The 27,111-nt window shown below is 39.6% G+C and overlaps 1 protein-coding gene across 1 annotated transcript in view; it reads right to left on the reverse strand.

The window, feature by feature from the left end:
• The window catches only part of LOC126365881 (dynein axonemal heavy chain 6), a 1,020,408-nt gene that overhangs the window by 365,081 nt on the left and 628,216 nt on the right, over window positions 1-27,111 (reverse strand). The window contains exon 44 of the mRNA XM_050008578.1: window positions 19,763-19,928. Within this exon, the coding sequence (XP_049864535.1) occupies window positions 19,763-19,928 (166 nt within the window). The remainder of the gene's footprint in view (window positions 1-19,762; window positions 19,929-27,111) is intronic.

Here is a 27,111-nt window from a genome sequence, read left to right on the forward strand (position 1 = left end):
AACATAGAAGGTATTAGCCTAGTTAAAAGTGATTTCCTAGTTAAACTCCTTGTAGATAATGATATTGACATAGTTCTAATCCAGGAAACACATTCTCCAAATATGGATGACCTGCATGGAAGAGATAGGATCCATGGCTATGATCTTAAGGATGCTACTTATCACAGTGTGTATGGTGTTGCCACCTACATAAGGAGCAATATCGAGCATGCTCGTCTCATTTTGGGAAATACAGAAAATGAGAGCCATTATGTCTCTATAGTAGTGGAGGAAACCATTATAAATAATATTTAAAGGCCACCAAATGTTCCATGGCCACTGGATGTTCTGCCAATTACTGTCCACCCATTGATTAATGATGGAGATTTTAATAGTCACTATGATCACTGGAACTATGCATGCGACAATGAGTGAGGTATTGCACTCAACAATTGGGATGAAAATGAAAATCTGTACCTGCTTTATGATGCCAAGGATTTGGGAACTTTCATATTGGCCACTAGGTGACAAGATTACAACCTGGATCTCTGCTTTGTGTCCCGGGACTGCAGAGGGCACCCAGTGCCTATATTCAGAGAGGTTATACCTAATTTCCCACATAGCCAGCACAGGCCAGTAATCCTCCATATGGGGCTCTCTGTCCCAATAGCGAGATCTGTAGCACAACCCAGATGGAACTGCCACAGGGCTTATTTGTGGAGTTTTGCTGACCACGTAGATAAATACATCTATTTTATTCCACCAGAACCTAAAATCTACCCTAAATCCATTGCGGCTGTTCTTACTGCTGCTAAGAATTTTATCCCCCATGCGTACAAAAAGGAATATATACCGGGTTGGAAAGAACATTGTGAACAACTTTACGAACAGTATAGCAAAACGTGATAGCAATATTGCAGATGACCTAGTATGATGGTGGTGACATGGTAGAAAATGTAAACTTCAGACATTCAAGTAGAAAGGCATAGAGCCTTCTGTGTAAGCTTGGTGGAACCTCCAATAAACCTGGGCAGAAACCTGGTATTTCAGGTAACCAAATCACTAACCAAATAGTTGAAACATCTAGTACATCCCATGACAAACAACATATTTCTAAAATAAAAAAAGAACTCACCTCTCTCAAAGATCAGTCCCCAAATGAATACAATTTCTCTTCACCATTTACACTGACTAAATTGGAAGAGGCCTTGAAACAAACTAAATTTTGTAAAGCACCTAGTCTGGATAATATACACCCAGAATTTCTGATAAACATGGGTAACGATGGAAAAAATGGCTGGTCCACTTCTTCTCCAACACCATAGATAGTGGATCAATGTTCAGTGAGCTAAAGAGAACAAAAATAGTGACAATTTTGAAACCAGGTAAATCAGCTGACCACCCACAAAGTGCCACTCCAATTTCCCTTTTGAACTGTTCTTATAAACTCTTTTCTTGGAGAAGCTAATTTGTAATAGAATCAGCAGCTTCATACTGGAACATATCACAGCTCAGCAAGCGGGTTTCAGGCCACAAAGAAGTGATCAGGTATTGGCCCTAACAACTTTCATAGAAGCTGGTTTCCAAGAAAACTTGAAGGCATCTGTCACATTCATAGACCTAACCATGGCATATGACATAGTATGGAGAGAAGGGATGATATACAAATCACTCAAAACAATCCAATGTCGAAAAACTGTAACTCTCATCAACATTCTGATAAACAATAGATATTTCCATGTTTACCTGGGAGAAAATGTGAGTGAGGAGAAGAAATTAAGTGATGGTCTGCCACATGGCTCTGTCTTAGGCCCCCTATTATTCAACCTATGTATCTCTGACCTCCCAATACCGGGTCGACAAAATTCTGCTACACAGACAATACTGCTCTTGCTTGTAGAACTAAGGATCTCGGACGAGAGGAGACAATTCACACAGAAGATGTAGCCGTTATGAGTGTCTATTTTAGAGAGTGGCAACTTAAACCCAGTGCAAGTAAAACTGCAGTACATATGGTTCATCTAACAAACAAATAAGCTAATGTGGATACCAGAGTGAAACTTAACAGAAATTCTCTTTGGCATAACATGTACCCTAAGTACCTTGGTGTCACCCTTGAGTGCACCCTTTCATATGGAAAACATATTGAAGATACTGCTGCCAACATAAAAACTTGTAACAGTATTAATCAAAAATTGTGTGGAATGACATGGGAAGCTTCAGCAGATACATTACACACGTCATCCATTGCGCTGGTCTTCTCAGCAGCTGAGTATTGTGCCCCAGAATGCGAAACAGCTGCCACACCAAGTTGTGTGATGCCTAGTTGAACCTCACTATGCGTTTAATAACTGGGGCAATCCGACCAACACTGATTTATTGGCTTCCTCTGCTAATCAACATCTATTCACCCACAATCTGCAGAAGTGAGGGCTTGCTTAGGGAATACTGCAAGCTACAAGGGAACCTGGAATTACCCATACAGGAAGGTTTACCAAGTTTATGATGAAATAGACTCCAATCAAGGAACCCAACATTAGGTCAAGCAGAAGAGCTAGATGCCAGTAATACTGGTGTGAGAGACCTTCGGAACCAAAGCTGTCAACTTAATGAAAATCCTGAAGAGTGGTTCTGAGAGTATAATTGTGAGACTGCTGGCACAGAACTCTACAGGAAACTGTGAGACAACTTGAACAGAACTCGCAGTGGGCATGGATGATGTACAAACTCTCTTTACAAATGGGGTGCTACAGAGTCTCCGTTTTGTGACTGTGGGGCTCCAAAACAGACAACCAAGTTTATAGGGATGAATGCTTCTTTTGTTCCTACCAGAGGAGCTGGAGCTAGCTCATGAAAACTGATGAGACAGCTTGTATATGGATTAGGAACCAAGATATTGACATTTATATAGTTTCATATCTAGTTTTGTATTTTCATATTCCTGTTATGTATAGTGTTACTAATGTTATATACCTTTAATTTTACACTGAATGTGAGCCATACGAATAAATAAAATGAATAACGATTTGGATGAGCAGTTGAACAGATCGGACAATGTTTTGAAAGGTGGAGATAAGATGAACATCAACAAAAGCAAAACAGTGATAATGGAATGTAGTCAAATTAAATCAGGTGCAGCTGATGGAATTAGATTAAGAAAGGAGAGACTTATAGTAGTAGATGAGTTTTGCTATTTGGGCAGCAAAATAACTGAGAATGGCTGAAATACAGAGGATATAATGCGTAGGATGGCAATGACCACAGAAGCATTTCTCAAGAAATGAAAGTTATTAACATCAATTATAAATTTAAGTGTTAGGAAGTCTTCTCTGAAAGTATTTGTATGGAGTGTAGCAATGTATGGACGTGAAACATGGACAATGCACAGTTTAGACAAGGAAAGAATAGAAGCTTTTGAAATGTGGTGCTACAGAAGAATGCAGGAGATTAGATGGGTAGACCACATAACTAATGAGGTGGCCCTGAATAGAAATGGGGAGTAAAGAAATTTATGGCACAACCTGAATAGAAAGGATTGGTTGATAGGATACATTTTGAGACATCAAGTGATAACCAGTTTAGTATTAGAGGGAAGTGTGGTGGGGAAAAATTGTAGAGGAAGACCAAGAGACGAATATAGTAAGCAGATTCAGGTCGATTTAGGTTGCAGTAGTTATAAACAGATGAAGGGGCTTGCACAGGATAGAGTAGCAGGAGAGCTGCATCAAACCAGTCTTTGGAATGAAGATCACAACAACAACAACATGTCAGTAGTGCTTGAAGGCAGTTTTCTTGCAGTAGAAGCCTGCTCTGTCGAGGATGACCACATCTCCACATCTGATGGCGTGTGGTGCAGTGGCACCTACACTGTGATGGCAAAATGTGGCTGCCTTGTCTGGGATATAATCCACTGCACCCTTTGCAGCAGTCATACTTTTGGCGGGTACTGCAGTTATCTATTACGAGGGTTGACTGAAAAGTAATGCCTCCACCTCTGGAACTCTTAAACAGTTGGGAGCATTGGTATGCGGTAGGTACTGGCTTGCTCTGTAGCCTCTGCTCTACAGCTTCTGTCTGCTCTACAGCTTGTGTTGTTGCAGTGTAAAATATGGAACGCAGACAGTTGGTCAAAGCAATATAAGCAATGTAGTCATTGAATTCTTGACAGCATTAGGTGTCAACCAAAAGGAGATTCATCAGACAATGAAAGCAATTTATGGTGATTGTGTTGATGTGAGTACTGTGCATCGCTGGGTGAGTACGTTTAAAGATGTTGAGGCAGGAACATCTGGTTTGCATGACAAACAAAGAGTTTGACATCCTGTGACAGCAACCACCGAGTTTCACAAGCAAAATGTTGACAGACTGATTCAGGACAATTGCCGTATCACTCAGATAGAAATTGCAAGCACAATCGGCATTCCACAAGAACGTGTGGGTCACATTATTGCTTTGCTTGGCTTGGCATTCTGAGCATCCGGCCAGTAGCTCAGAATAGGTGGAGAGGCACCTAGGTGTATATCATGAACCTATGAACCCTTGGCAGTGTCCAGGAGTTAGCTGAAGGCAGCCCTCAGGAGGTCATGGTCAGACTGTGTTAGTTTTGACCTGAGCAGCATCAGGTCTAGGTGCAGCTAATGGAACAGCATTTAGTGGAGGTAGTGTGAGTTTTAAATAAACTGGATGACCCACACTGAGTGCACAGCTGGCATGGTGTAGTGCTCGGCACAGGCAGCAGTCGACAACAAATACTGATAGGGCAGAGCAGTTATTATTCATGCTTGCATGCCACAGTCCTATTTTTTACACCATTCCTAGAGCTACATAGAGCCAGACTGGTAGCCTGTTTAATGTCATCTCAGCAATTTTCTGGACCATGCCTCATAATTACAAAGGCAGCAAGCTGGCCACCCCAGCTACAAGTTAGGTAACAAATTCTTTTTTTTCCAAAAATATTATTCTACATCACACAATAGAATCAAAGTATGCAAAGTTTGTCTGACAAAATTTGCTTGATGAAAATTTGTTTTGGTATTTCACCAGCTTTGTGATGATACCCTCCCAGTTGCATTTACGTCAACTTGAATCTCAAGGCTTTAACATTATCAATTATTTCTATCTCTCTGCACCCTATTTTATGTTTATGCTGGGTGGAAACCTCCTGCATATTCTCAAATGCATATACTAAGTTTTCTTTTTAATCTGATGTCAGTAACGTAGCTAAAAACATTGGACAATGTCCAGATAGAGCACATTAATAGCTTTCCTAAATGTCTGTTTGGTTTGATTTTAATCTTTCTGTTATCATCATATGCAAATAAAACAAAATTTGCCTCTGCTGGCGTTATTACTGAAGTGTCATTGATCTAATAGCAAGCAAGAAAAAGTAAAGGACCTAACATAGAACCTTGTGGGATACATATGTAATTAGTTCCAGTAAGATAAAGAATAGTTGATTAGAACACTACTGTCTCCTACTGATGCCTTTTGTTCCCTGATACATATGAGCTGTGATCAAAAAACTTAACAGTATTTTTTTAAAGGATCTCTATTCATCAACATCAACTTTGTCTGTATCAAAGTAATCCCTCTCAGATATAAAATGCTTGTTCCACTGATTTTCCCATCTTGGAACAACTTCTGGAACTCACTTTTTGTTTTGCTATTCAGTTACTTCTGCAATTCTGCTTTTATCTCATCAATGGTGGCAAATTGACACCCTTTCATGGTTCTGTTCAGCCTTGAGAATAGAAGGAAGTCACAGGGGGCCATGTCCAATGAATTCAGTGGCTGAGGTATGAAATGGGACTACCTTCCCACCCTTATCTGAAATTCACTCTTCTTGTCAACACTCTCTGAAGAGGTCATTTTAGCTCAGATTTTTAACTTTCTGGACTTATACTGTTATGTCTATACCCAGTTCCAGTAGTAAACTGCCCTTTAAAAAATTAGTACAAATCAGTTCACTATCTCAGATTAAATTTCACATTAATATGCTACCTGATTTACATTAGCAACTAAGAGGAATAAGCTATTTGTTAATAATCAAACTTTGAAATTTTGTGATATGAATAGTCAAGTCATGTTGCACCACTTATTGTTGAAATTTTACTCCTCTCCTATTTCCAAAAAGCTACTATTTTTATTCATTATGTTTATTTAAAATCACAGCTCTACTTGAGAGCAAACCAAAATAGTATTAATATTTTATTCAGAGTGATTTGTTATTATTAACTAAATGTAATTTAAATTGTTTTACTGTAAAATTCATTGAAATTTTATATTAAATTAAGTAAACTTTTCCAAACTGATTATCAGAACATGTAGGGCAATATGTGGCCTGTTTTTTGATGTTGTTGTTGTTGCTGTTGTCTTCAGTCCTGAGACTGGTTTGATGCAGCTCTCCATGCTACTCTATCCTGTGCAAGCTGCTTCATCTCCCAGTACCTACTGCAACCTACATCCTTCTGAATCTGCTTAGTGTACTCATCTCTCGGTCTCCCTCTACGATTTTTACCCTCCACGCTGCCCTCCAATGCTAAATTTGTGATCCCTTGATGCCTCAAAACATGTCCTACCAACCGATCCCTTCTTCTAGTCAAGTTGTGCTACAAACTTATCTTCTCCCCAATCCTATTCAATACCTCCTCATTAGTTACGTGATCTATCCACCTTATCTTCAGTATTCTTCTGTAGCACCACATTTCGAAAGCTTCTATTCTCTTCTTGTCCAAACTAGTTAGCGTCCATGTTTCACTTCCATACATGGCTACACTCCAAACAAATACTTTCAGAAACGACTTCCTGATACATAAATCTATATTCGATGTTAACAAATTTCTCTTCTTCAGAAACGCTTTCCTTGCCATTGCCAGTCTACATTTTATATCCTCTCTACTTCGACCATCATCAGTTATTTTACTTCCTAAATAGCAAAACTCCTTTACTACTTTAAGTGTCTCATTTCCTAATCTAATTCCCTCGGCATCACCCGATTTAATTTGACTACATTCCATTATCCTCGTTTTGCTTTTGTTAATGTTCATCTTATATCCTCCTTTCAAGACACTGTCCATTCCGTTCAACTGCTCTTCCAAGTCCTTTGCCGTCTCTGACAGAATTACAATGTCATCGGCGAACCTCAAAGTTTTTACTTCGTCTCCATGAATTTTAATACCTACTCCAAATTTTTCTTTTGTTTCCTTTACTGCTTGCTCAATATACAGATTGAATAACATCAGGGAGAGGCTACAACCCTGTCTCACTCCTTTCCCAACCACTGCTTCCCTTTCATGCCCCTCGACTCTTATTACTGCCATCTGGTTTCTATACAAATTATAAATAGCCTTTCGCTCCCTGTATTTTACCCCTGCCACCTTTAGAATTTGAAAGGGAGTATTCCAGTCAACATTGTCAAAAGCTTTCTCTAAGTCTACAAATGCTAGAAACGTAGGTTTGCCTTTTCTTAATCTTTCTTCTAAGATAAGTCGTAAGGTCAGTATTGCCTCACGTGTTCCAACATTTCGACGGAATCCAAACTGATCCTCTCCGAGGTCTGCATCTACCAGTTTTTCCATTCGTCTGTAAAGAATTCGCGTTAGTATTTTGCAGCCGTGGCTTATTAAACTGATAGTTCGGTAATTTTCACATCTGTCAGCACCTGCTTTCTTTGGGATTGGAATTATTATATTCTTCTTGAAGTCTGAGGGTATTTCGCCTGTCTCATACATCTTGCTCATCAGCTGGTAGAGTTTTGTCATGACTGGCTCTCCCAAGGCCGTCAGTAGTTCTAATGGAATGTTGTCTACTCCGGGGGCCTTGTTTCGACTCAGGTCTTTCAGTGCTCTGTCAAACTCTTCACGCAGTATCGTATCTCCCATTTCGTCTTCATCTACATCCTCTTCTATTTCCATAATATTGTCCTCAAGTACATCGCCCTTGTATAAGCCTTCTATATACTCCTTCCACCTTTCTGCCTTCCCTTCTTTGCTTAGAACTGGGCTGCCATCTGAGCTCTTGATATTCATACACGTGGTTCTCTTCTCTCCAAAGGTCTCTTTAATTTTCCTGTAGGCAGTATCTATCTTACCCCTAGTGAGATAAGCTTCTACATCCTTACATTTGTCCTCTAGCCATCCCTGTTTAGCCATTTTGCACTTCCTGTCGATCTCATTTTTGAGACGTTTGTATTCCTTTTTGCCTGCTTCATTTACTGCATTTTTATATTTTCTCCTTTCATCAATTAAATTCAATATTTCTTCTGTTACCCAAGGATTTCTAGCAGCCCTCGTCTTTGTACCTACTTTATCCTCTGCTGCCTTCACTACTTCATCCCTCAGAGCTACCCATTCTTCTTCTACTGTATTTCTTTCCCCCATTGCTGTCAATTGTTCCCTTATGCTCTCTCTGAAACTCTGTACAACCTCTGGTTCTTTCGGTTTATCCAGGTCCCATCTCCTTAATTTCTCACATTTTTGCAGTTTCTTCAGTTTTAATCTACAGGTCATAACCAATAGATTGTGGTCAGAGTCCACATCTGCCCCTGGAAATGTCTTACAACTTAAAACCTGGTTCCTAAATCTCTGTCTTACCATTATATAATCTATCTGATACCTTTTAGTATCTCCAGGGTTCTTCCACGTATACAACCTTCTTTCATGATTCTTAAACCAAGTGTTAGCTATGACTAAGTTGTGCTCTGTGCAAAATTCTACTAGGCGGCTTCCTCTTTTATTTCTTAGCCCCAATCCATATTCACCTACTATGTTTCCTTCTCTCCTTTTTCCTACACTCGAATTCCAGTCACCCATTACTATTAAATTTTCGTCTCCCTTCACTATCTGAATAATTTCTTTTATTTCATTGTACATTTCTTCAATTTCTTCATCATCTGCAGAGCTAGTTGGCATATAAACTTGTACTACTGTAGTAGGTGTGGGCTTCGTATCTATCTTGGCCACAATAATGCGTTCACTATGCTGTTTGTAGTAGCTTACCCGCATTCCTATTTTCCTATTCATTATTAAACCTACTCCTGCATTACCCCTATTTGATTTTGTGTTTATAACCCTGTAGTCACCTGACCAGAAGTCTTGTTCCTCCTGCCACCGAACCTCACTAATTCCCACTATATCTAACTTTAACCTATCCATTTCCCTTTTTAAATTTTCTAACCTACCTGCCCAATTAAGGGATCTGACATTCCACGCTCCAATCCGTAGAATGCCAGTTTTCTTTCTCCTGATAACGACATCCTCCTGAGTAGTCCCCGCCCGGAGATCCGAATGAGGGACTATTTTACCTCCGGAATATTTTACCCAAGAGGATGCCATCATCATTTAATCATACAGTAAAGCTGCATGTCCTCGGGAAAAATTACGGCTGTAGTTTCCCCTTGCTTTCAGCCGTTCGCAGTACCAGCACAGCAAGGCCATTTTGGTTAATGTTGCAAGGCCAGATCAGTCAATCATCCAGACTGTTGCCCCTGCAACTACTGAAAAGGCTGCTGCCCCTCTTCAGGAACCACATGTTTGTCTGACTTCTCAACAGATACCCCTCCGTTGTGGTTGCACCTACGGTACGGCCATCTGTATCGCTGAGGCACGCAAGCCTCCCCTCCAACGGCAAGGTCCATGGTTCATGGGGGGAGGTTTTTTGATGTAAGTAACTAAAATCATATCATGACTTTTAATTGATATTTTTTAAATCTTACATTTAACAATGTATTTGATTGTTTAGTTTTATATAAGTGGTGCATGAGCCACAATGTCAGTCTGCATTATTGTCTTTTGGAGGCTGTTTGTGTGAGTCTTTCAGAGGTTGTCAGATGGCCAATGTACACACTAGTCAGTCACAGTATAAGACAAGAAATGTGATATGCCATGTGTTTTATTTAAAAGTTAGTACAACAGCAATGCTGAATCCTGTGGCTTTCTGAAGCAACAACCCCCAATAATATCATAGTTCAGTATCTCATCATATGGAGCAGCTAAGTTATTACATGAGCTTTTATTAATTGTGACTAAAATTTTCTAGTTTTTGCTTGTCTTCATAGCTGTGAATGATGGAGGCCCAAACTATTAAGTTGCTCTGACGGCATGACTGAGAATTCACTATTACCACTGTCCAACTATAGACAGAACTACAGAACTCAGCATCAGTGGTAATTAAAATGCTTTCCTCCTCTCATACATTTAAGGGCGCCATTTAGGCAACATAACAATTTCGTTTTTTGCCAAAAAAAATCATGAACAAACATTGAGGTGTGAATGGGAGCATTATCAAGAAGCAATTTTTATGAAAGTTTTTGCCACTATTCTTGTAATTTTCTTTGGATTGCTTCACAAAAACTGTGCATCTGTGTATAACTTCCATGTAATATTCCTTCTGACCATATGACCATAAGGCAGGAAATCATGCAGCACTATCCCACTGTAATTGAAGAAAACAGTGAGAAGAACCTTCATATATGATGAACTAATCAAACTTATGTCCAACTTGGCTTATCAACCAGTTTTCTTTGGCATGATTGGGGCATTGTTTTTGATATCATACCTGTATACCCATGTTTTGACACATGTTGCAGTCGTCTTTAGAAGTTATGGACCATTGTCAACTTCATTCAGCAATTCCTGAGCAATGCCTATGTGATGCAGTTTTTGGTCAAAATTCATCAGTTTCTGTACAAAGTTTGCTGCTACACATTCCATGCCCAAACCCTCCAAAAAATTGCTTGGCATGAGTCAATCACCTCTCTGATGGCGATTCAGCAGTTTTTCAGAACCATTTTTTTACTTCTTCTACATTGTTGCCAGTAACTGACATGCTAGGGCATCTAGGGTGGTCATCATCTTCAACATCTTCCCGACCCTCTTTCCTATGTTTATACCACTTGTAAATTCTTTTCTTACTCTTAGTATAGTCACCAAAAGCTTTTGAATGTGGTGCCACACTTTAATCTATTCCATCTTTTTCTAAAGTAAAAATTAATTGGGCACTTGAAATCACATATAACCTTTTTGACTGTCAACAATAAACTACATAGTCAAAAAGCTGAAAAATCAAACAGACTTCAAGAACATGTGTACCAACAAGATAAAAAATGTATGTATGAAGCCCACAAACTTAAAAAAATCGCATTCCTTTTTTATCACATTTTGTATATGTGACTTGAACTGTTTCACACTAATTCTCATGACACTGCAATATTACACAATATTTCAATTTAGTTAAAAATATTTATGTCTTAAGGCAGCAAAATGGTTTTGGCACATCATACAAGATACTAATCAGCAATAATTTACTGTGAAATAAATTAAGTCCTTTTTAGCTGAATGTGCACAGAGTTTTCTAAACATTACTTTAAAAAAGTGAAACTGGATGGAATTTTTGTGGTATTTTTCATTCCCTGTCTTATGCCACAGTTTAACTTCAGCATGTTGGGATATGTTACAGCGATTAATGACTAGTTTCATAAATAATGTGTAATGCCACTAAACTAAGAAGTACACTGATTAATTAAAAAATATGTTTTTTTTTTAAATTTAAGTATTGTTTTTTATTTATTAATCTTAAAGAGTCTGTATTTGATATTCTACTTCTGTTTGAATATTCATTATTAATGAAGAGACATCTAAATTAAGGTCTCATGTATTCCATTACGGCTTTTCTTAAGGCCGTCATTGTCACCTTTTCAACAACAAATACAAAGTGCTAGTCAAAGAGCTCTGCCGCACTACATTCCTCTGTTACCAATAATCAGTTACATATAAAACTGTCTGCACTTATCAACTAATTTGCTTCTTTGTATGCTCATTGTGGTCTTTATTTTGTCTCAGATCTGACTATCCTTATTTACAGATAGATTTACTTCGATATCTGAGTTATTTCTCACAGAATTCTGCGGTATGCTTAGTAATGAACAACTGTAGCTACATCATAGCTATTCCTAGGTGAGAAAGTTCTTCTTTTTGCCCTACAAGATACAAGTATTCTTTAAGAAATCAATTTTTGGGACATCTTTATTTTATCTGAAGACATTATTAATAGACATCTTATAGTTTTCTTTCTTGTCATGAGAATTGCAATCTTTGATCCAGTTCATGATTTTGTACATGTTCCTAACCTAATCAATTTTATGCTCATTATCTACCCGCTTAAACTCAGATTTTGTTGATTTTATATCACATTTAGTATTACACCATCCAATTACATTAATGTGACTGCCTATTGAAATTCTGAACAACCATATTTTGCAGTGCAGACCACTGTGAGACAGTTGTCAGCACTGGTGCATGAACCAGGTGATCACTGTGGAGGCCCATATGCAGAAATATTCACTGAATGGTCAATGAGGAGACATTGTTGGTAGCCTCTTGGTTCATCTTGATGGTCAGTTGCTCAAAAGTTGCACATCTATTTGCCCATACACATCTCTGCAGTTGTTGTTCACCCAGGTTATCTATGGCTCATGGTACATCACAGCTGTATTGGAGCTGGTTTTGATAGCACCATTTTGAAATGCACAGTATACTTTAACCACAGCAGCATGTGAACAGTTTAAAACATAGCCATTTTGAAAACGTTTCCATCCTTTTGTTGAACACCAAAGATCATGCCCTTTTGGGTGTGAGATAAATAACTTCGTTTCTGCATTACAACAATGACTGCTGTGTTTTTTGTGTCCTCCAGACATGCTTCATATACCCTCCGCTACTAGTGCTGCCAGCTGCCATCTGTGAGTGGTCATTTTGATCATTAGACTTGTCTAAAAAGATATTATCTGTGGATATTATTGGGCAGTTTGAAAGCTTATAGTAGGTATTCAGCTGAACGGTAATGTTACTAATTGCAATAAATTCTAACTGGATAAGTTTTAAAAACTCTTTATTACATAACGTTCTATATTTTGCTTTTAAACAGGCCAATTCTCAGTGTCATTTATGAGAAGATTAAAATTTTCTACTGATTCTTGATATGCTGTTACTAACACAACAATTTTATTATGAAATTCTATTTATATCATACATGGCTCCAGAGGCTGCTCAGAAGATCAGTAGTGGTGTTTCATTCATGTCTGCTTTTGTAGGAGAGGAAATGAGAATTTTTTATTGGCTGCAGGTATTAGAGCCAAGGCCGAATTTTTAAGCCAAATGTACAAGTATATTCTGGAACAGCTGTATCCTACTATACTGAAATACTTTACATGAATAATTAACCTATTGAAAATCTAGGACAGAATAAAGACAATCCTATGATACAGTCCTACTCACCATGTACAGGAGATGATGAGTTACAGGCAGGCACAACAAAAAGACTGCTATACATGTGATCTCTCTGTCAAAGTCCGCTATCTTCTAACACAGAAAACACATACAAATTGCTGCAAGCAGTGCCAGTGCTGCCACCTGGTACCTGTGAGTGGTTGCTAAATGTTGATGGTGCACATAGGCGTAGGATCAGTGAGTCTGGCCTCAGCATATAGTGACAGTAGTCGTGTGTGTGAGTTGCGCTGTCTTGCTTTCTTGAATAAGACTGCGTTTTCTAAGTCAGAACGTTAGACACAGGCCTTTTGACCGAAAGCTCACAGATACAGCAGTCTTTTTGTTGTGCCTGTGTGACTTAGCACTGCCTCTACATGGTGAGTAGCAGTAAATCCTTTTTATTACATGCATAATTTATTAATGCGGAGTTCTTCAAGTATTTTTCCACACACACACACACACACAAAAGAAAGAAAGAAAGAAAGAAATAATTACGTCACAGCAGTAATGGGGCACAATTTTTAAGGCCAAACTAGTCTTCAGGACATAATTAATTATGATACTCTCTAAAGTACTGGAGGGGACTAGGAAATGCCATTAAGGTCCTAGACCCGATGAAGGGAAACTCCTGATCTACACCTCCAAGCGGTAGAGAGTGGGCAACATCACTTCATATGATGGCTAACGTAGACAGGGACCGAAGGATGACCGGGATAAGTCATCACCCCAGCATCTGATGGACAGGGCAACCTCTTGCCCTGGAAATGAGAAATCATTTCCAAAGGCGGAAGAACCAGCTGATGGTCAACGGCATAGGATGTGGAAGGCAACGGGAAACCACCACATTAAAGAACTACGGTTATCCCAAGCATCAGCAGTAAACCATGTCAGTATCTTCTGTAAAATTTTCCGGAGATAAAATAGTCCCCCAATCGGATCTCTGGGTGGGGACTGCAAAAGATATAGACAATGTGAAGGAAATGAATCCCAATTTTAACATAGCCACTTGGAATGTGAGAACACTGCTTCAGTGTAGCAAGCTAGAAAATGTAAAACTTGAAATGGAGCGACTGGAAATCGATATCCTGGGCATATCGGAGATGAGATGGCCCCAACCAGGTGATTTCTGGTCTGGAGAATACAGAGTCATTCACACCGGAACTGACCAAGATAGACCGGGAATGGGAGGAGTTGGAATAATTTTGAGGAAAAACTATGGCTCACGTGTCAAGGGATATGTGCAATATAGCTCTCAAATAATACTAGTCAAACTTGAAACTAAACCAAAGGACACTGTGATAATACAAATATACATGCCAACATCCAAAGAAGAAGATGCAGTCATTGACGAAATATGTTGTTGTTGTGGTCTTCAGTCCTGAGACTGGTTTGATGCAGCTCTCCATGCTACTCTATCCTGTGCAAGCTTCTTCATCTCCCAGTACCTACTGCAACCTACATCCTTCTGAATCTGCTTAGTGTACTCATCTCTCGGTCTCCCTTTACGATTTTTACCCTCCACACTGCCCTCCAATGCTAAATTTGTGATCCCTTGATGCCTCAAAACATGTCCTACCAACCGATCCCTTCTTCTAGTCAAGTTGTGCCATAAACTTCTCTTCTCCCCAATCCTATTCAATACCTCCTCATTAGTTACGTGATCTATCCACCTTATCTTCAGTATTCTTCTGTAGCACCACATTTCGAAAGCTTCTATTCTCTTCTTGTCCAAACTAGTTATCGTCCATGTTTCACTTCCATACATGGCTACACTCCAAACAAATATTTTCAGAAATGACTTCCTGACACTTAAATCTATATTCTATGTTAACAAATTTCTCTTCTTCAGAAACGCTTTCCTTGCCATTGCCAGTCTACATTTTATATCCTCTCTACTTCGACCATCATCAGTTATTTTACTTCCTAAATAGCAAAACTCCTTTACTACTTTAAGTGTCTCATTTCCTAATCTAATTCCCTCAGCATCAGATGATTTAATTTGACTACATTCCATTATCCTCGTTTTGCTTTTGTTGATGTTCATCTTATATCCTCCTTTCAAGACACTGTCCATTCCGTTCAACTGCTCTTCCAAGTCCTTTGCCGTCTCTGACAGAATTACAATGTCATCGGCGAACCTCAAAGTTTTTACTTCGTCTCCATGAGTTTTAATACCTACTCCAAATTTTTCTTTTGTTTCCTTTACTGCTTGCTCAATGTACAGATTGAATAACATCGGGGAGAGGCTACAACCCTGTCTCACTCCTTTCCCAACCACTGCTTCCCTTTCATGCCCCTCGACTCTTATGACTGCCATCTGGTTTCTGTACAAATTGTAAATAGCCTTTCGCTCCCTGTATTTTACCCCTGCCACCTTTAGAATTTGAAAAAGAGTATTCCAGTCAACATTGTCAAAAGCTTTCTCTAAGTCTACAAATGCTAGAAACGTAGGTTTGCCTTTTCTTAATCTTTCTTCTAAGATAAGTCGTAAGGTCAGTATTGCCTCACGTGTTCCAACATTTCGACGGAATCCAAACTGATCCTCCCCGAGGTCCGCATCTATCAGTTTTTCCATTCGTCTGTAAAGAATTCGCGTTAGTATTTTGCAGCTGTGACTTATTAAACTGATAGTTCGGTAATTTTCACATCTGTCAGCACCTGCTTTCTTTGGGATTGGAATTATTATATTCTTCTTGAAGTCTGAGGGTATTTGGCCTGTCTCATACATCTTGCTCACCAGCTGGTAGAGTTTTGTCATGACTGGCTCTCCCAAGGCCGTCAGTAGTTCTAATGGAATGTTGTCTACTCTGGGGGCCTTGTTCCGACTCAGGTCTTTCAGTGCTCTGTCAAACTCTTCACGCAATATCGTATCACCCATTTCGTCTTCATCTACATCCTCTTCCATTTCCATAATATTGTCCTCAAGTACATCACCCTTGTATAAACCTTCTATATACTCCTTCCACCTTTCTGCCTTCCCTTCTTTGCTTAGAACTGGGTTGCCATCTGAGCTCTTGATATTCATACTCGTGGTTCTCTTCTCTCCAAAGGTCTCTTTAATTTTCCTGTAGGCAGTATCTATCTTACCCCTAGTGAGATAAGCCTCTACATCCTTACATTTATCCTCTAGCCATCCCTGTTTAGCCATTTTGCACTTCCTCTCGATCTCATTTTTGAGACGTTTGTATTCCTATTTGCCTGCTTCATTTACTGCATTTTTATATTTTCTCCTTTCATCAATTAAATTCAATATTTCTTCTGTTACCCAAGGATTTCTAGCAGCCCTCGTCTTTTTACCTACTTTATCCTCTGCTGCCTTCACTACTTCATCCCTCAGAGCTACCCATTCTTCTTCTACTGTATTTCTTTCGCCTATTCCTGTCAATTGTTCCCTTATGCTCTCCCTGAAACTCTGTACAACCTCTGGTTCTTTCAGTTTATCCAGGTCCCATCTCCTTAATTTCCCACATTTTTGCAGTTTCTTCAGTTTTAATCTACAGGTCATAACCAATAGATTGTGGTCAGAGTCCACATCTGCCCCTGGAAATGTCTTACAACTTAAAACCTGGTTCCTAAATCTCTGTCTTACCATTATATGATCTATCTGATACCTTTTAGTATCTCCAGGGTTCTTCCACGTATACAACCTTCTTTCATGATTCTTAAACCAAGTGTTACCTATGACTAAGTTGTGCTCTGTACAAAATTCTACTAGGCGGCTTCCTCTTTCATTTCTTAGCCCCAATCCATATTCACCTACTATGTTTCCTTCTCTCCCTTTTCCTACACTCGAATTCCAGTCACCCATTACTATTAAATTTTCGTCTCCCTTCACTATCTGAATAATTTCTTTTATTTCATCGTACGAAATATACGAAGAAATAAGTGATGCGATGAGAAATGTTAAGGGAGATGAAAACCTTATTGCCGTGGGGGACTGGAACGCGATTGTGGGTGAAGACCCGGAGGAAGGAATTGTTGGCAAATATGGACTTGGAAGAAGAAATGAAAGAGGTGATTGACTGATCGAGTTCTGCTCAAAGCACCAATTAGTTGTTGCAAACACACTTTTCCAACACCACAAACGAAGAAGATATACATGGAAGGCCCCTGGAGACCTGAGGAGACAACAGATTGACTACATTCTAGTGAAAGCACGTTTTAGGAACCAGATAAAAGATTGCAGGAGCTATCCATCTGCAGACATAGGCAGTGATCATAACCTGGTCATGATGAAAAGTTCACTGAGATTCAAACGTTTGAAGAAGAAGCCAGTAAAACTTAAATGGGAACTAGAAAAACTGAAAACTGAGGGACTGGCAAAGCACTATGCTCATGAAACAGACAACCTAATTAAAAATTTTCAACATGGTGGAGTAAATGAAGACTGGAATCAGATTAAATCTGGTATATACAAAGCAGCAGAAAAGATAGTTGGAAGAACTGAACCCAAAAACAAGAGGAAATGGATTACAGCAGATATTATTGAGCTTATAGAAAACAGAAGATTATACAAAAATGCAACTGAGGAACAAGGAAAAGCTGAATACAGAAGACTAAGGAATTTAGTTAATAGAGAAGCTAGGAAAGCAAAAGAAAATTTTCTTGGAGAAATGTGCAGGAAAGTAGAAGAAAATATGCAAAACGGAAGAACTGATTTAGCCTACAGAACAGCAAATCAATTTTTTTTAACAAACATAAAACAGTACTCTCAGGCACAATAGAAAATAAAGAGGGGAAAATGCTGTTTGGTGAAGACATGCTGAAGAGATGGAAAGAATACATAGAGGAGTTGTATGCTGGAACACCTCTTTCGGAGGAAGTAATAGGAAGAGAAGAGGAAGAAGACGAAGATGACAAGGGAGATGACATTCTGCAAGAAGAATTTGACAGAGCTCTAAAAGAACTACAGGGCAACAAAGCAACGGGTATTGATGACATCCCTGCAGAACTAATAAAGAATGCTGGTGACGGCATGAAAATGATGCTGCTTAAACTTATTAGGTCCATCTATAACACAGGAGAGATACCGACAGACTTCCAGAAATGTATCATTGTTCCTATACCAAAGAGGGCTGCAGCTACAAAATGTGAACAGCACCGAACTCTTAGCCTAATATCACATGCATCAAAAATTCTCATAAAAATAGTTCTGAAGAGAATTGAAGAGAAGGTGGAGGATATGCTGAGTGAAGATCAGTTTGGTTTCAGAAGGGGATTGGGAACAAGAGAGGCGATTCTGGCACTAAGACTCATTATCGAAAAGCAATTACAGAAAAATAAACCAACTTATATTGCCTTTATAGACATGGAAAAGGCATTTGATAACGTTATCTGGCAAGAGATGTTCAGAGTGCTGAGGAAAATTGGAATAAAGTACAAAGACATCCGCGTGATACTCAGTTTCTATAAGAATGAGGTGGCAGTGATTAGGAACTGTCACCAGGAACAACAAGCAAATATTAGAAAAGGGGTAAGACAAGGATGTGCTCTCTCTCCTCTTATATTCAATGCTTACATCCAGGAAGCTATAGACCAAGTTCGAGAAACTACTGAGGTGGGGATCAAAATTAATGGGCAGAAGATAGACATGGTACGTTATGCAGATGATATTGCTATAGTCACGGAGACAGAAGAAGATCTAGAGGAAGTCCTCAGAACAACGGAAAAAATTCTATACAATCAGTATGGAATGAGAATAAACAAGAAAAAGACTAAAGTGATGGTATGCAGTACAGGAGCAGAATATGAACCTCCGAGAATTAGAATTGGAAGAGAGGAGCTGGAAGTGATACAGGAATTTACTTACCTGGGAAGCAAAATCACAAGGGATGGTAGAAGCCGGAAAGAAATTGCGACCAGAATACAAAAGGCCAAAATTGCATTTAATCGGAGAAGGAACTTACTCACCAGCAACAACATCAGTCTGAAAATAAGGAAACGCATCATGAAAGGTTTTTCGTTTGGAGTGTGGCCCTATATGGATGTGAAACTTGGACAGTTGGAAGAGCAGAGAGAAGACGGCTAGAGGCCCTGGAGATGTGGTGCTATAGAAGGATGATGAAGATGAGCTGGACAGACAAAGTAACAAATGAAGAGGTGCTTAGAAGAGTACAGGAAACCAGATCTCTGTGGAGGCACATCCAAACAAGAAGAGACAAACTTGTAGGGCACATCCTACGACACAACAATATCATTGGAACAATAGCAGAAGGAGTTATTGAGGGAAGGAATCGGCGGGGGCGACCAAGGATATCATACATGCAACAGATCATGAATGACGTTGGATGTAACACATATGTGGAAATGAAGAGGAAAGCAGACAGAAGAGAGGAATGGCGCTCTGCTGCAAACCAACCTCAGGGTTGAACACTAAAAGAAGACATTGGAACATCAAGTTATCATGGCTTTATCACCTGTACAATGTGCTTAATATGTAATTAAAGTACTCATTCATGTTTTAAATGAACGGATACTGAAAAATATATAGATACATAATTGCTTAACTATGTGAACAGTACCTCATGAATTGTGACACACATTGTAGAGAGCTTTTCAATTAGTTCCTCACTACCAACTTCTGCAAGTGTTGTGCTTGCTACTGACAGCAGCGCTTCTTGAGGCCATTCCACAAACCAGTCAATTGTGCAACAGTTAACCAAAGAGGGAAACATACGGCACCTTCGCCTGATGAATAAAATAATGACGTCTTATACACACAGTTATCTTACGACACTGTATCCTTAAGAGTACAAAAAGGTTAAATTGTAATTAGTATTTATTAATGGAACACATTCCTAAAGTAGTGACAATGTTAAGTATTTAAACAGTGGTATCAGGCACAAGGCATGCATCATTGTCTTTCCTTTATGTACAAGACATTGTTTTGTGAAATATGATGAACAAACATGAAACGTATTTTGTATAATAATTTTGATGTCAAATTTTCAGTTAATATATATGGAAAATTCCATCATTCTTGGAGAAACATGGACATATTAATAACTTGAATACAATATATTAATGTTCTGCAATAATATTTACTTGACTGTTATGAACCAGGTTTCGGCTTCTTAGACCAAATAATTTAAGTGAATAGTGTTTTATTCGTCTCATAAGATACAATTTCTAATCATATGATTAGTGTACAGGAGACACGTCAAAAATGGATAACACAACTTAAGCCTAATTGGTACAAAGAATTTTAACATTAATATAAACTTTAATTTTTCTTTCCCCCCTTTTGTGAAGGACAGCTACATTTACACACAAGACTATATGTAAATTTATCCTGCTCAAATGTTCAGTTCATCCTTCATGAACTCCTCAACAGTGTAGTAGCAGCATTTGACAAGTATATCATATAGCTTTGTTTTCAGTGTATCTAGGTTCATACTCGGAACGTTCTTTCCTTTTAGCTTGTTATGAATTTTCATTGCCATATACTGAGGAGACTGTGCATATACACTCCTGGAAATTGAAATAAGAACACCGTGAATTCATTGTCCCAGGAAGGGGAAACTTTATTGACACATTCCTGGGGTCAGATACATCACATGATCACACTGACAGAACCACAGGCACATAGACACAGGCAACAGAGCATGCACAATGTCGGCACTAGTACAGTGTATATCCACCTTTCGCAGCAAAGCAGGCTGCTATTCTCCCATGGAGACGATCGTAGAGATGCTGGATGTAGTCCTGTGGAACGGCTTGCCACGCCATTTCCACCTGGCACCTCAGTTGGACCAGCGTTCGTGCTGGACGTGCATACCGCGTGAGACGACGCTTCATCCAGTCCCAAACATGCTCAATGGGGGATAGATCCGGAGATCTGGCTGGCCAGGGTAGTTGACTTACACCTTCTAGAGCACGTTGGGTGGCACGGGATACATGCGGACGTGCATTGTCCTGTTGGAACAACAAGTTCCCTTGCCGGTCTAGGAATGGTAGAACGATGGGTTCGATGACGGTTTGGATGTACCGTGCACTATTCAGTGTCCCCTTGACGATCACCAGAGGTGTACGGCCAGTGTAGGAGATCGCTCCCCACACCATGACGCCGGGTGTTGGCCCTGTGTGCCTCGGTCATATGCAGTACTGATTGTGGCGCTCACCTGCACGGCGCCAAACACGGATACGACCATCATTGGCACCAAGGCAGAAGCGACTCTCATCGCTGAAGACGACACGTCTCCATTCGTCCCTCCATTCACGCCTGTCGCGACACCACTGGAGGCGGGCTGCACGATGTTGGGGCATGAGCGGAAGATGGCCTAACGGTGTGCGGGACCGTAGCCCAGCTTCATGGAGACGGTTGTGAATGGTCCTCGCCGATACCCCAGGAGCAACAGTGTCCCTAATTTGCTGGGAAATGGCGGTGCGGTCCCCTACGGCACTGCGTAGGATCCTACGGTCTTGGCGTGCATCCGTGTGTCGCTGCAGTCCGGTCCCAGGTCGACGGGCACGTGCATCTTCCGCCGACCACTGGCGACAACATCGATGTACTGTGGAGACCTCACGCCCCACGTGTTGAGCAATTCGGCGGTACGTCCACCCGGCCTCCCGCGTGCCCACTATACGCCCTCGCTCAAAGTCCGTCAACTGCACATACGGTTCACGTCCACGCTGTTGCGGCATGCTACCAGTGTTAAAGACTGCGATGGAGCTCCGTATGCCACGGCAAACTGGCTGACACTGATGGTGGCGGTGCACAAATGCTGCGCAGCTAGCGCCATTCGACGGCCAACACCGTGGTTCCTGGTGTGTCCGCTGTGCCGTGCGTGTGATCATTGCTTGTACAGCCCTCTCGCAGTGTCCGGAGCAAGTATGGTGGGTCTGACACACCGGCGTCAATGTGTTCTTTTTTCCATTTCCAGGAGTGTAGATTTAAGCGATGAATGGGAAGTATAAAATTGCCTTTGTTTCTCATGTTATAAGCGTGATTGAAACAGTTTTTCTTGAATAACTCTAAATTGCTATGTAGAAAGATGATAATATCATAGATGTATAAGGAGGGAACTATTAATAATTGTTGTTTCTCAAATAGTGGGAGACATGATGTCCATGGATGGGCAGTACACATATTCCTTATTATTCTTTTCTGTAACTTTAGTACACACAATACATCGTTTTGAAAAATAATACCGTACCTGACAACTGATGGAAAGTAGCTATGGTCTGCAAGTTTCCTTGTATTCACGTCTGTTGCACCAGCTAATATTTGCATACCAAATGCAAAGCTACATAATTTGCTTAACAGGTGGTCAACATGTTTATTCCAATTTAAATTTTTATCTAGATTTAACCCTAAAAACTTCACAGAATCCACTTCTTCTATATCCTGATTTTTATGAGTTATTTTAATTTCTTGGGGATTTGACTGTTTTGTTCTGAATTGGACCATGTGGGTTTTGGGGATGTTCAGTCTTAATCCATTCAGTTGGAACCACGTTTCTAGTTTGTTCATTGTGTTTATTATGTAGAGAGGGATGTTTTCTGGCTCCTGGTTTTCAATAATACAGATGTGTCATCTGCAAATAAAATCGATGGAGCATTTATATTGTTCGGTAAATCATTAACATAGAACAAAAACAACATAGGTCCTAGTATCGAACCTTCAGGGACACCTTGGGTTACTGTTTTCCATTTTGAACAGTAATTTGCTGCATTTAATGACACAATGTTGAACAGATAATCCCCACAATTTCAGTGAGCATTCATAGCTGTACGAAGAATACTGTACAAAGATATGTGACATCAGTACAGAACACAATCGTATTGTAACATGTGCACAGGCAATGAACAAATAAATCTCACATTACAGTGTACCCAAGTATTAAAACTATGGGAGTGTGTAAAATAGAAATCTTCTGCAAGTGAGTAATGGCACAGACTGCTATGTCCTGTTGACAAACTGGTGAATGTGATGAACAGAATGAAAAATGGGAGGGGAAGAAAGATGTCTATGGAATGTGGGTATGGAACATAATAACAAGCTTATTAGCTGATACTGATAGGAATAATAAATGGCTGCTTCTTTAATAAGGGAGAGTAGTGGCACTGTGTTTGGTCATTAAGGACCAGGTCAGGATTCTTTGATTGGTGCTTATTAATGGCCAAAATTTCAAGTTTTGTTAGTTTTCTCCCTTAATTCCTTTATGAAGGGCATTGCATTTCACATCATATGAATGACATTCATTCAGAGCATGTTCAGCAAAAGTGGAATCTTTTTTCCTCAGTCTCCAGCTCCTATGATGCCCCACTTCTTATAACCGATTCACACCCACAGTACATAGACATCTTTCTTCCCCTCCTTTTATTTGGTCTGTTCATCACATTCACCAGTTTGTCCACATGATATAGCAGACAGTGCCATTACTCAGTTGTAGAACATTTCTGTTTTATACACTAATGTAGTTTTCATATTTGAATATACTGTAAGATTTATTTCTGCAGTGTCTCTTTACATATTACAACATGGTTGTGTTTTGTATCAATATAGTCATATAATGTTACACATCTTTGTACAGCTATGAGTGCTTGCTGAAGCGGTGTGAACCTTCTGTTCAACATTAAATTATCTGATGATGGCCTAAGAAGCTATGAGGGCTTGCTGAAGCTATGTGAACGATCAGTTCAACATAAAATTATCTGATGATTGCCTAAGAAGCTGAATGCCAGTTCATAACAAACTAAGAAATATTATTGTGGAGCATTAATAAGTCGTATTCAAGTTATTAACATTCAGTTACTGTTTTGTCTCTATGAACTTTGTTTTTATGCCAGCTTTGGCAGTTGTTGTTTTGTAAGTTAGGTCTTGGAGAGATCTAATGGTAAGAGAGAGTTATTTGTGAGAGCTTATGGAAAACAGATGTAACGTGCAGAATTATAACTGTATTGTATACAAAATTTTTAATTTTCACAAATAAAAAGAAGTATTTTATTAAAATAGTTGTGGAAGATTACTTTTAGAAATGTCAATGATGAAATAAACAACATTAATAATGGAGGAAAAGGATCTAGAAAAGAATAGATGAAGAATTCAAGCAATGAAGATCATTGTGGTCAGCTACAAAAGATAAATACCTTTCTCTGTAGCACTCCTATTTTGCTCAGTTAATTTCTTTTACATAATATACTACACATCTGTTACATTCTTGGATAAAGAACTAATGTTGATTACTGAGATGTTGATTGCAAAATTGGGAGCTCACTTGCTCTTATTTTCACAACCTCAGTACCCAAAAATGTTAAGTATGTTTTTTTCTATTCTTCTGTAATTTTGCTCACATAATGTGCTACATATCTGTTACTGTCTTAGAAAAAGAACTAATTTTGATTACTGAGCTATTGATTGCTAAATTGAGAGATAATATGGCCCTGTTAAAAACCGTAGAAACAACCAGCCAAAAGGCAGATGGCCGTCACAGGACGGAATGGTCCATATCTCAATAAGTAGTTGTTTTGTCTCTTTCAGGTGAATATGAAATTCGTTTTCTTGTTTTCTTTATTTTTCACCCAGGTAATATAGTAAACAATTTAGGAAGCTACATGAGGCTGTTTATGGACCACACCATTGTATATGAGAAGGTTGCAATCCCAAGAGACTGTAGAAAATGCAGAATGACCTACAGATAACTGACTATTAGTGCATGAATTGGCCTGTAACATAAATAAATATAAAACTGGTAACATAAATAGCCAGAGGTCCATTACTGCTCAGGTTAAGTATTGGCAACAAAACTCTGGAACCAGTATCAGCCTAAAATACCTAGGAATAACCATCCAGGGTGACTTAACATAGAATATCCACACAACACTAGTTCTAAGGAAATAAGACACCAGAATGAAATTCATGAGAAGAATCTTAAATAAATTTAATTTGTCAATGAAAGGAAATGCTATACTAAACTCTCAATTGACTATTTGAATAATGTCAGTCTGGGTTCCTTATCCAACTGGATTAATAGCAAACACACAGAAGGGTCAATGAAGTGTGGCTCATTTAATCATGGATTCATTTAGTTTGTGTGAGAGTGTTACAGAGATGCCACATAATTCCGATGACAAACACTACAAGAGAGATGTTGAGAATTGTGGCGAGACTTATTGTTAAAATATTGAGGGTTCACATTCAAGATGATGCGAGTAACATGTTATTTTCTCCTAAATGTGTCTTGTGAAGTAAAAGTCAGAGAAATTCAAACTCATACAGAGGTTGACCGATAATCATTCTTCCTACAAATACTTCATGAATGCAGCAATAATGGGGAGTTATAGAGGCAACAATAGTACATTCTGCCACACAAAAGGTGGCTTCCAAGCTATAGAGGTAGACAGTGTGCAGGCTTAGTTCTCTCTATTTTTTAGCTTCATCTAGTAGGTAATTTAATATTAGTTTTGCTACCAAGCATCTGAAGATTACAACTGTAACTATATCAGACTTGGTAGGAGTGTGAAGTAACTCTACAAGCCTGAATACCTTCAACACCATTTGCTTCACTTCATCCTCCTCAGCCCAATAAGCTACCATCCTCGATGTTGATCTTTACCTCTAGGATGATTACCAATATCTCCATCCATAAAAAAATCTAAAAACCAGCAACAACATTTATATTTCAACAGCTGCCACCTACTCCACACCAAGTAGTCCCTTCCACATAGTCTAGCCACCCTTTCAAATCACATCTGTAGTGAGAAGTTGCCCCTCTCCAAATATGCCACTGAGGACACAGATCAAATTTACCCTCCTCACCTCATCTAGAAACAGATCTCTTACACCTTGTTTCACTAGTCACCTACCATCCCCCGCATACCCACTACTGGGCACAAAGGAGCAACCCCTCATGACTCAGTACCACCCAGGATTGAAGCACCTGAATTACATTCTCCACCAGTTTTTCGGCTCTCTCTAATTGTGCCATGTAATTAGATATATCCTTCCTACCCATCCAGCAGTATCATTCTGCTGTCCACTAAATCCACACAATAAACTTGTCCATCCCAATTCAAACCTTGCTCCCAACAACAGATACAGTTGCAAGACCTGCTCCATACATCCTCCCACTACCGCCAGCTGCAGTCCTGGCACAAGAATCTTCCACCCCATCAAAGATTGGACCACCTGTGAAATCAGTTATGTGATCTACTAGCTTAGATGCAACCACTGTGTGGTATTTTAAAGGGGTGGGACACAACCAATAACAAGCAGTCTGTCCACATGAACGGCCAATGCCAAGCTGTCGTCAAGAGACAGCTGGACCACCCAGATGCTGAGAATTCCACCAAACATATTGTGCTTGACTTCAACAATTGCTTCAAAGCTAGTGCCATCCTGATTATTCCCATATGCACCATCTTTTCTGAATTACTTGAGTGAGTGCTCTGTCTATAACAAACCTTTGTTCTTGTAACCCCTCAGGTCTTAGAACTTAGCTGGTCCCTGTCCTCCATCTGCCTATCACCTTCCTTGCTCCCTCTCCAGCTATACACATCTTCTATCCTATAAACACACCTGCATAGTCCTTTCTGCTTCTGTATTTCTCTCCTCTCCCATTTGGTCTCCCCCCATCTTCATGCCCAAGCACAGCCTCCTGATGCAGCACATATTGGATCACCATCCTGTTCCAACCATGTTCCTGCATGCAAGTTCCCACAGGCAGCACAGCATCTTCTTCCACCACCATCCAGCCATGTCTCCACCTCCACACCTCACACCTCTCTTCTACCCCACAGCAAAGATCACTCCACATCTGATGTAATTGCAGTTGGGCCTTCATGTCCAGCAATGGCAGTTGCCTTATTTGTGTGGGTTAAACATGTACGAATGTGTGTGTGTTTTGTTTACATCTGGTGAAAGTCTGAA

Source organism: Schistocerca gregaria, chromosome 4, assembly GCF_023897955.1.
Source record: "Schistocerca gregaria isolate iqSchGreg1 chromosome 4, iqSchGreg1.2, whole genome shotgun sequence".
Classification (NCBI taxonomy): domain Eukaryota; kingdom Metazoa; phylum Arthropoda; class Insecta; order Orthoptera; family Acrididae; genus Schistocerca; species Schistocerca gregaria.